Here is a 13,166-nt window from a genome sequence, read left to right on the forward strand (position 1 = left end):
AACCGGGGTCTGGGGGGTCCTCTCCCCCCAAAAAAATAATAATAGATATATTTTCCTGTGTTCTGTTTAATTTTGCACCCACCCCTAAAGCGGGTCCTCCCCCAGAACATTTTTTTTAGTAGATTTAATCTCCTGTGTTCTGGTGAATTTTTTGCATGTTTGATACTTTTATCAGGCTTACTTTACTAGCAGGGGTACAAATTTTCAGCCTTAAAATGCCAAATGTTGGTGTACAGATTTGATGACTGAAGCAAAAGGACATTTTTAATAATGATTTCTCATCTTTAAGTCATTACTTAAGTGAATATCTGTATACCCCCCTAAAGCGGGGGGTCTGGGGGTCCTCCCCCAGATTTTTTTTTTAACATAGTAGATGTCATTTCCTGTGTTCTGGTGAATTTTGGGAGTTTGATACAAAATCCAGGAGAAATCCAGGAGATTTGCCAATCCAGGAGACTCCCAGGAGAGGGGTTCACAATCCAGGAGACTCCTGGGAAATACAGGAGAGTTGACAAGCCTGATTGTAAATGGTCTGCACGTCAACTCATGAAATCCCATTGCCAGTCAAATTGCACTGACTGGCAAGATAAGTTAACTGGTCCACATATGGATTCAGTGCATTGAGGATATTCAAATAATGATTGTATCAACTGCATTTTTATGTGACTTCTACCTTGCTCAAAGTTTTATTTTGTTTTATTATTACTATTAGGTCTACTATTAGTATTATTATTCCTTGGTATTTACATAGGCTATATAGCTGTCTGGGTTGTAATCTCGCACAGGCATGTTGATGTTTCATGTATGTGTTTGTTTTTGTCTGACAAAGAAAAAGGCAAAAGCTCAACTTGATATTGTTTATACCATATTCACTAATTATTCCAATCTCACCAACATAAAATAAAAGGCCTACTTGGTGACGTCTGATGATTGCACCTTGTGTGACCTTACCTTAATCAATATGAGTATTGGTAACAGCTGTGAAGGCACAGGGTAATACAGTTTATTTATGTTATGCCAATGAAGGTCTATCAAATTATGTACAGCAGTGTTTCTCAAACTTGTAAATGTCAAGGTCTCCCTTAACACCTGACAGTGTTCAAATGGACCCGTTAGGGTCTATTTGGTTCTATTTGTATGCTGTTAAGAGGTACAAACTTGTATGAAAGGAGCCCACACAGGGTACCTGGAATCTACTTTGAGAACCACTATCACGCGCCACCACCAGAGGGCATGCTGGGAGCACCCTCCAAAAATAGCAGACCAACAAGCTCTCAACCCCTTAGGCGTGCGGGGCGTTGTGAGCTTGTAGATCTGCTGTTTTCCATAGGCCTTTGGTTGACCACTCCCAGTCAGGAAGAGACGCATGTTTTTGCACCTGCATACGACGGTTCAACACGCCGGCTGGACAAGAAGTTGTTGAAGAAGATTTAATAAAGCGTTTATTTGGCAGAAGACGACAGACAAACATGATGTCCTCATCTGACTTCAACTTCAACTTCGTGGACATCTTGAAGAGAAAGCGCATTAAGCTGACCCTCAGGACGGCTGCGTACATCGGCACCGTGCAGCGCATCAACCTCAACAAGACCATCATACTGGAGGAAGGTCAGAGCAACACTGACTGACTGTGTTACTTTGGCTATTATTATTCATACGTGCATGCTCTCAAGTAATGGTTAAATAGGCCCACCCTTTTCATGCCCACTTGACTTTATAGTCTTAGCTCATGTCCATAATTTAAGTTAACTAAGTTTAGCTTCAATGTGCGAATGCATCGTCAAACTCCTCCCAGTGAGCATGAATTTGGTTGATTGATTGATTGAATAAATACCGGTAAATGTAAACAGGTACTGTCAGACACAGTTTAGGACCAGTTTGGTCCTAAACACAGCAGCTTCATCCTAATATGTCGTGTTTTTTTTGTTGTTTTTTTCTCAAGAAACGTAGGCTAAGATATTTATCACCACATGGTGAAGTAATAGTTCGCTAAATTATTACAGTTATACAATATAGCCTACTAGAACAGTACATTCATGCTAGAAGTTGGTGAAGTCCAGGGAAAACATATTTGGGAAGCCTACCCTAAAGATGGCCTCCTAAAGATGGAAAACAGCCCTCTACACCAAAGGGTAGATGGAGACCATAAACTGAGTGAACTCTGGTGCTAATTGTCTGAGAGGTTTTTGTATGACATCACGCCACATCATCGGCTGAGGACTGTGTGATGTCATCATATCTCCATATATGGAGACATAAGTTGCTCATGCCCAAATATGGGCTGGTGAGGTCAGACTTAGTGTGATGCGTAGGTTATCTCCATATATGGAGATTCAACTTCAATGAGTAACCATGGCAAACTGTCAACTGCCCGTATGTCTTGATAATTGGTAAAACAAACTTTTGGCCTATTTGTGGAGATAAGCGACCAACGGTCGCTTATCTCCCGATTAGGGAGTCTTACTGGTGTTATTGTGAAACAACACTTGACTAGAATGTATTTGGTCAAGTTAATTTACTTGAACATGCCATTTCTTCTGTTATGTCACTCAGTCTTGATCAACTCTTGAAAGTTGATGCCCTTGCCCTTTGAGTCTCAATCTTGGCATGCATCTACACTGCAGTATGTTGAGATTGAGTAGCATCACTATAACATATTTGAGAATATTGTTGTTGATTGTCCAGCTTTCTTTAGGGCCTTGTTAGAACTCTAGCAGCTGCATTCTGAATTATAGTTTTTTGGGGAGACTTGAAAGAACTTACTTTCTTTCCTAAATCATATTCAATAATAGTCCAAGCAAACTAGCTCATTTTGGAACCAAAACACAAAGTAATTGTAACATAATTTTTTTCTTCACAGACCTTTTCTATAAGGTCTCCAGAACAACATACTAAAAGTCCTAAGAAATCCTAGTTGCGGAAATATGTTTAATTGGCACCAATCCAAGAAATCCACCATGGAGGAAAATACCCAGAAAAATACTTTTTTTTTTCTGGGTATTTAAGGAGGATCTGAGGGGTCTAACTAGGGGTTTGTCATGATGCCGAATCCATTGCAGGCATTTTTTTTGCACAAAAAACCTTCCGTGGGCTAGAAATGGCCTCAGAATACAATACACGTATGGGTGAGAATTCATGTTAGTCGGAGGCCTTAGGGTTTTTTTTACTCGTGCTAATCAGTCTAAAAGTGCAAAATTTTGCACAGATGTAGCTCAGGGCCTGCTCTAATGATTTAGCTAGGGCGCCCGAGTCTGCGACATTCGGGGTCGCGCCACAGCGGCCAAATCAAGTTGGGCTCCCATCGACTTTAGTGATGAAAAGTGATGAGTCAGAGTTTTGTGGGTGCTGTGGTGACCCCGAAGGTCGCCGACTCGGGCACCCTAGCTAAACCATTAGAGCATGCCCTGAGCTACATCTGTGCAAAATTTTGCACTTTTAGACTGATTAGCACGAGAAAAAAAACCCTAAGGCCTCCGACTAACATGAATACTCACCCATACGTGTATTGTTTTCTGAGGCCATTTCTAGCCCACGGAATGTTTTTTGTGCAAAACAAATGCCTGCAATGGATTCAGCATCATGACAAACCCCTAGTTAGACCCCTCACATCCTCCTTAAATACCCAGAAAAAAAATATTTTTCTGGGTATTTTCCTCCTGGGTGGATTTCTTGGATTGGTGCCAATTAAACATATTTCCGCAACTAGGATTTCTTAGGACTTTTAGTATGTTGTTCTGGAGACCTTATAGAAAAGGTCTGTGAAGAAAAAAATTATGTTACAATTACTTTGTCGTAAAACGCTAGATTACCTGGACTATAAGACATTCCTTGTATTGTTGCCTTACAAAAACACAAGCAATTGTGTGACTGTGTAAAACTGTAAATAATGTGATGTTTATTGTTACAGTTGTTGATGTCAAGAATGGAAGAAAGATTCCTGGAGTGAAAATGTTCTTTGGGCATGAAGTTCTGAATGGTGAGTACATAGGCTGACTGGTCTCAGTATGTCGCTGTTTACCTCTAGAATTACCACAAACCTTGTGTATGTTTATGTGTGTGTGTGTGTATGTCTGTCCTTTGCATATATCAAACACCCAATTTGCCTTTACGTTTGCCATGTGTATTGCTGATGCCCCAAAGGAAGTACAGTGTCTGTCAAGTCTTAGTATGAAGTCTGATCAGCAGTTCTCCAGATGCGGTGTGCGTCATGATAAGCCTAGAAAGATTGAATGCTTTAACCAGAGAAAAATAGCAGATATACAGTGCTACGCTGCGAACTTGTAGATCTGCATCATCTACTATTTTTGAAAAATCATGAAAATTTGAATTTTGACCCGATTCTATAAGTGTCTTTTGAATCCTTCTAAGGTTTTTTGAAAAACCTTATGTTTCTATGTCGGCAATCTGGCTAGCCATCGTCAAAGAAAAGGTCCTTTTCACTTAGCTGGAGCTCAGTTAGTCTGTTCTTGAGAGACTACTATGTCAGTGGTTCTCAAACCTTTTCATGTGAAGGACCCCCAAGATTATATTTATTTGGCCACGGACCCGCATCTCAAAATATTTAGTTCCAGGGACCACCCAGAAGCAAAATTTGAGTTACAAACGTTCGCTTTGAAAATACTTATATTCAAAGATTTGCACACATTTTCACAACTTTTTCAAAAATAGCAGATCTACAAGCTCGCAGCGCGGCACTCGGTGCCGCGCTGTGAGCTTGTATATCTGCTATTTTTCACTGGTTAAAGCATTCAATAATTCTAGGCCTAAATGGGTTAAAGGCAAAGTCAATGCAAATAGGCACAAATGATGTATGGCATAGCACATGATTGACGGCAGAGAGAGACGTAAATGAAAGATTGTACAAATGGGCGATTTGGTTCCATTTGTACACTCAGATTCATGGGGGTCCTTGAAATTAAAAAGTTTGAGAATCTACCAATCTATACATTCCAGGAATCTATTTCACTTGGAGGGTGCTTTGCAGGAAGTGCAGTGTCTAGTGTGAATTCTATCAGATGAGCGGTTTTCCAGAATTGGCCAGCATTTTAGTTTTGCCTTGTTATCTGATAATAACTTTTCTGGTTTAACTTAATTTTCAGTGGAAATGCCTGAATCGACACACAGCGGGTAAGCAATGAAAGATGGCTCCAGTAATGCATTTCCTCTCTTGTTGTTTCTTTGCTGCTTGTTAAATCTTGTCTCGAATCCACACAGAAAACTCCCAGACCAGATACTCGAAGGCCATCTCATAGTGGACGAATTCCAGCCCTACAGGAAGAGTATCACATTGGGTGATGTTTTTTCTTTTCAATATTTGCTTTGCACTTCGATATTTACATAGTGTTCATGAATAATTCCATATAATAAATGATTCATTATTTTTTACCTCGATTGTCCTGTTTTTTTAGATCATGATGAAGATGACGAAGAAGACTATATCAACTTTGTTGTCATTGATGAGTTTCACGAGAAGTTCGGACCAGCTGTAGGTTGAACTTCTTATTTCACACATAATGTTTCATTCTTTTGAAAAGCCTTCATATTCAGAAGTGTGAATATTGCCACGTACATGTTATGTTATGGCAGAGTGGGTGTTGAGTTTTGACCTGTTGGTTGTCCTCTGGTCCAATCAGGTGATGCAGATCAAGAAGCAGCAGGTGATTGGTGTAGGTGCTGATGGAGTGGAGGCGATGCAGAGACTCTGCTGGTTGCAGGTGAGGATGGGTGCATTGCAGAATAAAGTTCTCAGTCGCCACGACTTGATTTCAGTCATTTGAATTCCATAGAAGCCAGCATGTCTTGTATGGACGGAAGGAAGCATGTTGCACAGTGAAAATAGCCATATCTACTGAGAGCTTGAGAGCTTGTAGATAGGCTATTTTAAAATTAGAGCATTTGAAGGGGTCTCTGATATTTCATACAAAGTCAAAGGTTAAAGCCTCAATCTGTGATTTATTCACCTGGTTGGCTTGGTTGTTATATATGTAGAACAGTAGGAACTGTTACTAAGGCAGTTTGATGTCGTTTTGATATATCATTGATGCTGATCAAGGAACATAGACGCTGCATAATAAAATAAGATGCAAAAACAAGTGTCACATGCAACAACCAACAATACTATAATTCTACATGTTCGAAAAGGAGTAGGATGTAGTATAAAACTTACCTAATCCTACCCCATCATTCCGCGTACCTCAGCCTCATCACTTGACGTCCATATTTACACATACCAAGCTGGTATAATATTAACCAAATCTTTCACCATAGAGACATTAAACAGACAATGAAATAATGTAATTAATATATATGATTTATATAGTATGTTCTGACTATTGTCTGTCTAATTGTTCTGAAGATCGCAACAAAGAACACGGTCTATCTCTTCGATGTCCTCCAGCTTGGAGGCCGTGCCTTCAAGAATGGCCTATCCATGATCCTGGAAAGCAAACGCATACTAAAGGTGAGCAAAGAAACCATTTTGAGAATCTTGAGACTGTTTAAAAAAATGTTTTTTTGTCATTACCCATTAACTCATTGAATGCCATTTCAAGATGGCCGCCAAGTACCAGGATGCCACTATCCTAGATTTCTAGTGCACAGATCAATTTTTAGTGCACGGATCGTGCACGCCCATGCACCATATATGCATCATATGTGTAGTACTTTTTAACAGCTTTCAAACAAAACAATCCGCTTGGAAATCCGTTCAGGCATTCATGAGATAGAAGCCTTCAAAGTCAGACAAAACAAACATGCCACCTTCCTAAATTTCTAGTGCACGGATCAATCTTTTGTGCACGGATTGTGCACGCCCATGCCTAGATCATGCACCATATGTGTAGTACTTTTTAACAGCTTTCAAACAAAAAAATCCGCTTGGAAATCCGTTCAGGCATTCATGAGATACAAGCCTTCAAAGTCAGACAAAACAGCCATTTTTGACATTTTGAAAGATGTGTTTGTTATGGGGCTAAACATGCAATTTCGCAATTGCGATCTTGACTAATACATTTGAGGCATTTTTAGAAATTTTTTTATAAAAAAATTTTTTGAAAAAAAAAATTTTTTTTTTTTTTTTTTTTTTTCAAAATGGCTTCCAACTCGGGAAACTCGGGCTGTGGCAGCCTGGGACTACTGTAATAACTCGTGAAACTCGTGCCTTGGCAGTCAATGAGTTAAGACCTCAGGCCGATTGTACAAAATACGCCTTCTAAATCAGTAGTTCTCAAATTTCTTCGTGCCAAGGACCCCTACCAGAAGAGATGTTTTTTTTCCCTCAAAAGTATTCAAAATGTTTCAAACACTTAAAGATTTTTCAAAAATGTACATTAAATTGTAATGTACAAGCTCGCAGCAAGGTACGAAGTTACACGCTGATACAGATACGCGGCATACTGTATATATACATGTAACAGTATATCTGCTGTTTTTGAGAACCACTGTTCTACATCCTAGTTTTCTGATGTTGCTACAGTATACAGTATATATATATAGCCATCAAAATTGAATGTTGTGTAAAGCTTCATTTTCTTCTGTAATATAATTACATTTTTTTTAAACTTTAATATTCTAGATACATTGTGAATGCAGTGAACTATTCAAACCTTTTGTTTTAATTTGTTAACTTTTATCAAATCCATTTCTCAAAATATTACAAAATTACACAAGACCACTCAAAACAAGGATTTATAATACATAAATGTCAACCTTCTGAGGTCATAGTTGCTTGAAGTCCAGTGTTTCCATATAGTCAGTGATGACTCGGGGTGCTGTGGCGTCTACATGCTTTTTTACATGGCTCTGTATATACTGTGTACAGCTCAAATCTAACATTACACAGATGCTTTCCTAGTTTTAATGTTTAACATGTTTGTTATTGTTCCTTCACTATTAGGTCGTTCATGACTGCAAAGGCCTCGCTGCTTGTCTGACTGCTTCGTTTGGAGTAAAGCTAACCAATGTGTTTGACACACAGGTATTTCACACTTTTCAAATTCTTAACCACACAAGGATATTGAAAAAGATAATAGCTGATCCTCACCACACACTGCGATGTGACAATCATTGGCACTCGGGTGGCGCAGTGGGAAAGTCCCTGCCCACCACCACCACCACGTAGGTTGTGGGTTTGAATCCACTGTAGTGCATCCGGCTTTGTCGGGCGTCTACACGAGCACAATTGGCCCGAGTTCGGGGGAGGGAAGCCGGTGCAGGTAGGGCGATAATTGTCACTGTATGTACTCTTATGGGCTGGGGTGGCACCTGTCAGCAGGGTGGGTTGGGCGGGAGGAGTAGGACAAGGCTCTGGGTCTTCCTGGTGGGGGCTCCTGACTATTATGACACTTGCGTTGGCACCATGTTTTCTCATGCCAATAATGCTCCTTTGAATTGAAATCAAATTGAGTCAGTAGTATACAATAGCAGTGGTAAAACAGAAATGTGTGTGGGGAGGAATTAATTGGGTAGGAAAAGGTGGTAAAAAAAAGGAATTGGCTACTCTAAATAAAACATTTTATTTTAATACATTTTCTGCATCTGTTCAGGTGGCCGATGTGTTGTGGTTCTACAAGGAGACCGGGGGGATTCTCCCAGATAAAGTCAGTACTCTAGAGCAGGTTGTGGGCTTTCACCTGGACATGCCATCCTCCAGACTCTCCTCCCTGCTCATGAAGTGCCAGCTCACTAAGGTACAGTAATGGTGGCTTCACATCGGTACATATTGTTGTATGTATGTTAGGGGTGGGCGATATGGTGATAAATATCGTTGACGATACAGTGTCTCCACAATATGCCTTTTCAGACATATCGTATATATTGTGATACAATGAGGGAGCCTTATAAAAAATCCTGTTGAATTGTTAATACAGAGATTCATTGCAGAATCCATTTAAACCTGCATTTTGGTCTAACTTTAAAAAGTCAAGGTCTCCCCTTAACTCTGACAGTATACAAATGAAACCAAATGGACCCTTATAAGGGTCCATTTGGTTTCATTTGTATACTGTCAGAGTTACATACTTGTAAGGGTCAAATTTAGACCTCCCAAAAGGAACTCAGACAGTCCCTGGACCACACTTTGTGGACCACTGGGTCTAAATGCTCTGTTACTCCTTTGTCTTTTAGTTTTTGTTACCTTGTATGTGGTTGTGCTGTTAAGTACCTCGAAAAACAACCATAAAAATCAACATGAAAATGAATCGCGATACAGCTTGGAAAAATATTGTGATATTGTATTTTTCCATAATCACCCACCACTAATGTATGTGCGTGCATACATACGGCTTGCTCATGCATGCATTTTATGCGTGGTTCGACAGGAAGACGGGGAGATGTGGTACAAGCGCCCCTGCCCCGTGCCCCTCCTCAAGGTGATGGCTCTGTCAGTGATCCACCTGCAGCCCCTCAGGCTGGTGCTGCTGGACGCTCTCATGAAGGACTACATGGCCCTGGTGGACGCCTACCTCACCAGTGACCCCGGATACCCGGTCAGTCCTACGCCAACAATAACATGCATGTTCTTTTTTGTCAGTTGATCCACAGATTGATTTAAATTTGGAACCGTGTGAATGTGAAGTTATACAAAAATGATGTTTAGGTCTTATATTAACCCACACACACGCGGAAGAGAAGGTTGTTCTTTTTTTGTGCTGGCTTGGCTGTGGAATGAATGAATGAATGATGCATCAACTGAGCCACTGGCCATTTTCTGTATGAAATATGGGTGATGGATGGAGTAACCTCAAAAGACTGCGATGCAATGATGCCATGCCAGAGGTCAGACTGGCCAACCCTAACCTGGGACACGGAGGGGCCTTTTCCACCGGCAAAGAACCGGTTCCAGTTCTTTCTCCCGCCTATGGGATGAACCAGAGGTGAGCTTTTCCACCGAGAACCAGAGTTGGTTCTGAACCGTAAAAGTTGGTTCTGAACCGGAACCACAAAATCCTTGGTTTTTCCATTGAACCACCATCTGAACTGGGGGACAATGGCTCTGGTTCAATCTGGTGGAAACGCAAGCTGGTTCAAGTTGAACCGGCACTGGTTCTGGAACCAAGGTTCTTTTGGTGGAAAAGGCCCCGGAGTGTACTGCTTTCCACACTCTCTTTATCAGGGTTTTCTTTTGAGCTATGCGTTGTTGTTAGCTCTGCAGTCGTGCCGCAGTGTGCCTACGTAGGTGGTGTTTCTCTTTCTCCTCCTATAGCTGTGCCTTGAGTTGGCTCCCACAGTGTCATTTGAGAAGTGTGGCACTTTATAAAGCACTCAGGTTGCTGTTCTACAAGGCCATGGTCATGTGCTTATTGCTTAATGCCTGATGCACAGAAACGGGCCGTTTCCATTGTCTGTTTTATATCTTTGTGTGTGATTCTACTCTTGAGTCCTCTGCCTAGAATAGGTGGCAAAAGGACTTAACACTTTTTATTTGTACTGCTGCCTATTGTGACAAGATCTCTCTTGAAAGGGGGATTTTTAATCTCACTGGGACATTACTGGTTTAATAAATGTTATACTTAAATAAGTATTTAATATAGTTCTTTGGCTATTGGTAGAGATCAAATAGGTTAAAGATACATTTATATAATGGTAAATAGTGCATTTACTGTCTATTTTTATCCAAAGCGCTTTACAATGTGCATTACTTTCACCCATTCACACACCAACCACAGAGGAAACCATGCAAAGCACCACGAACCTGCTCATCAGGAGCAATTAGGCTTTCAGTGTCTTGCTCAAGGACACTTGTACACTGACCCAGGGGGAATCAGGGATCCAAACTGACAACCTTCTCGTTACTAAGCGGCCCTTGTACCTCCTGAGCCACCGCCATACGCACAACACTGGAGTGAATTACTGAACTGCTAAAAAAACTGTTTTGTCTGTTAAAATGGAAAGACCGAACGCCTTACGTTTACTCACATCTGCCTACAGAGCAATGCGTTGGATCTGCCCCAGGAACTGAGGGACCTGGAGCGCATCCGAGAAGAGCGTTATGAGATGGCTATCCAGATGTATCCTATTACAGACCAGGGCCTTCTAAAGCGCTACAACCCCCGACCTATGCCCGAGATGTCTTCACCAGCAAATGGGTACCAGAACCAAGACCAAGATGCGGTACCCCAGATGGAGCTAGCAGATTCCATACCCCAGATGGATCTAGCAGATTCCTCTCGCCCTGCAATGGTTAAACCCATATCCCCAATGCAAGTGGACTCTCCCTGTCCCCAACCAAATGTGGCCCAGGTTCCAGCCACAGCCCCTGCGTCAGACCTAAAGAAACCCCCCAGCAGCTCTGTACCACCAGTGCACCACTGTGTACCACCACCCGACGAAGACCCTGGCCTCATGGAGATGATGATGGAAACAATGGGTCGAGGAAGACCTGTGAAGAAAGACCCAGAGTCATCTGTCCCCGTCTTCCCCTCCTTTGGAAGAGGCTTCCCATTCCACACACCACAACCCCAGGTGCCCAAGGAGAGCCTGGTGGCCATGAAGACACCTGGGGCGATGGAGGTCGCTCCTTCAACTCCCAAATCCAGCCTTGCCCAAGGAGCCAAATCCAGCCCTGCCCAAGGAGCCAAATCCAGCCTTGCCCTAGGAGCCAAACCCAGCCCTGCCCTAGGAGCCAAATCCAGCCTTGCCCTAGGAGTCAAATCCAGCCCTGCCCAAGGAGCAATACCCAAGGCTGCCCTGCCTGGCAGTGATGTTGGCCTGGGGGGAGGAGACAATATCCAGACCCCCCAACACCTCTTCTCCCAGCTCACTCCACTCAGTCGATCCTTCCACTCTTTCAGAAGCACTTAGAGAAGTGATGTGAAACTGAGTAAGTGGCTTGAGAAGAGATCTTTTTGTTACTCCACATCGACCACTAGATGGCAGTAAATGTTCTGTTTTGGCTAAAGGTGCGTTCATGTTTCACCAATTGTTTGTTACTTCAAGTAATTATTGTCTTTGCCAGGCCGAAGGCGTGGCTGAGCCCTTTTTGTTTTGAACCCTGTCCGTCCGTGTGTAAATGGGTAATGGTGCATTTCTATAGCGCCTTTTATCCAACATAGATTGTGCATTAGGCCTACGTACATTCACCCATTCACACACACACATTCACACACACACACACACACACACACACACACCGATGACGGAGGAAACCATGCAAGGCACCAACCTGCTCACCGGGAGCAACTAAGGGTTCAGAGTCTTGCCCAAGGACTCTTCGACACTAACTCTGGGGAGCCCCGCATTCGAACTGGGAACCCTCCGTGTTCTAATGACGGTTTCTCTACCCCCGAGCCAATGCCGCCCGTGTGTGCGCCCGCCCTGCCCACCCCCAAATATTTCACATCAGCCAGTAAGAGGCAGATTATTTTTGTATTTTATTTTGAGGAGCCAATTATTTTTGATGCCCCTTTTCTAACCAATTTAGACTATTAAATCCTCCCCACACACGTTTCTGTGTTGTCACTGCTGTTGTATCCGGGCACGTCCTGTTTTGGCGACATATCGTTAAGGCGACGTAGCGATTTGGCGAAATACAAGTCTTTTTCTTTGAGGAAGCCACTGATTTACACTCATTAGCAAACGTGTTCTAATAATGTGCAGTGCATGCAGCGTGCCTGCTTCTTACCCTTAATGTGAATATTAAGCCACACTGTGGCTTGTGAAAGTGTTTCAATTGTAGGCTACGTTGAATTTTAAATAATAAAAATAACGTGCGCTGCGCTGGACGTCTGACACAGTGACTCGCTCATTTATTCTGCAAGTTTCTGCACCAGGAAAATAGCAGATCTACAAGCTCACAGCGTGTCGCGGATGCGAGGCGTTGTGAGCTTGTAGATCAGCCACTTTTGTCACGGAACACGCCACGATGAAGAAGTATAAAAGCCAGGATTTACTTGAGTGATGTGATGTGTGTTGAACGGAAATGAATGGAAATGTGCATGTCGCCTTATCGTCACGGCAGAAAAGCGTGAATGGAAATTTGCATGTCGCCCTATCAGTAAGGTAGGAGACCCCGTTCGTACATTTGCCCATGTTAGTACACTTCGCCTTAACGCTACGTCGCCAAAACGGGATTTACCCGTTGTATCCTACTGACTCACCTGCCAGCCCACCAGGAGCACGTAGAGCCTTCGTCCTACTCCTCCCGATTGTTTGCATAAAACACAGCTGGA

At 42.4% G+C, this 13,166-nt stretch overlaps 1 protein-coding gene across 1 annotated transcript; it reads left to right on the forward strand.

The window, feature by feature from the left end:
* Positions 1-1,472: 1,472 nt before the first annotated feature.
* On the forward strand, positions 1,473-10,255 carry exd1 (exonuclease 3'-5' domain containing 1; the record flags this gene model as incomplete). Its single annotated transcript, XM_080750878.1, has 11 exons — positions 1,473-1,608; positions 3,908-3,976; positions 5,100-5,127; positions 5,215-5,291; positions 5,409-5,485; positions 5,634-5,714; positions 6,356-6,460; positions 7,895-7,975; positions 8,544-8,687; positions 9,318-9,485; positions 10,202-10,255. The coding sequence occupies 11 exons, from the start codon at positions 1,473-1,475 to the stop codon at positions 10,253-10,255; spliced, it is 1,020 nt and encodes a 339-aa protein (XP_080607004.1).
* Positions 10,256-13,166: the final 2,911 nt, after the last annotated feature.

This window comes from Nannobrachium achirus (genome assembly GCF_963921795.1).
Source record: "Nannobrachium achirus genome assembly, chromosome: 20".
NCBI lineage: Eukaryota > Metazoa > Chordata > Actinopteri > Myctophiformes > Myctophidae > Nannobrachium > Nannobrachium achirus.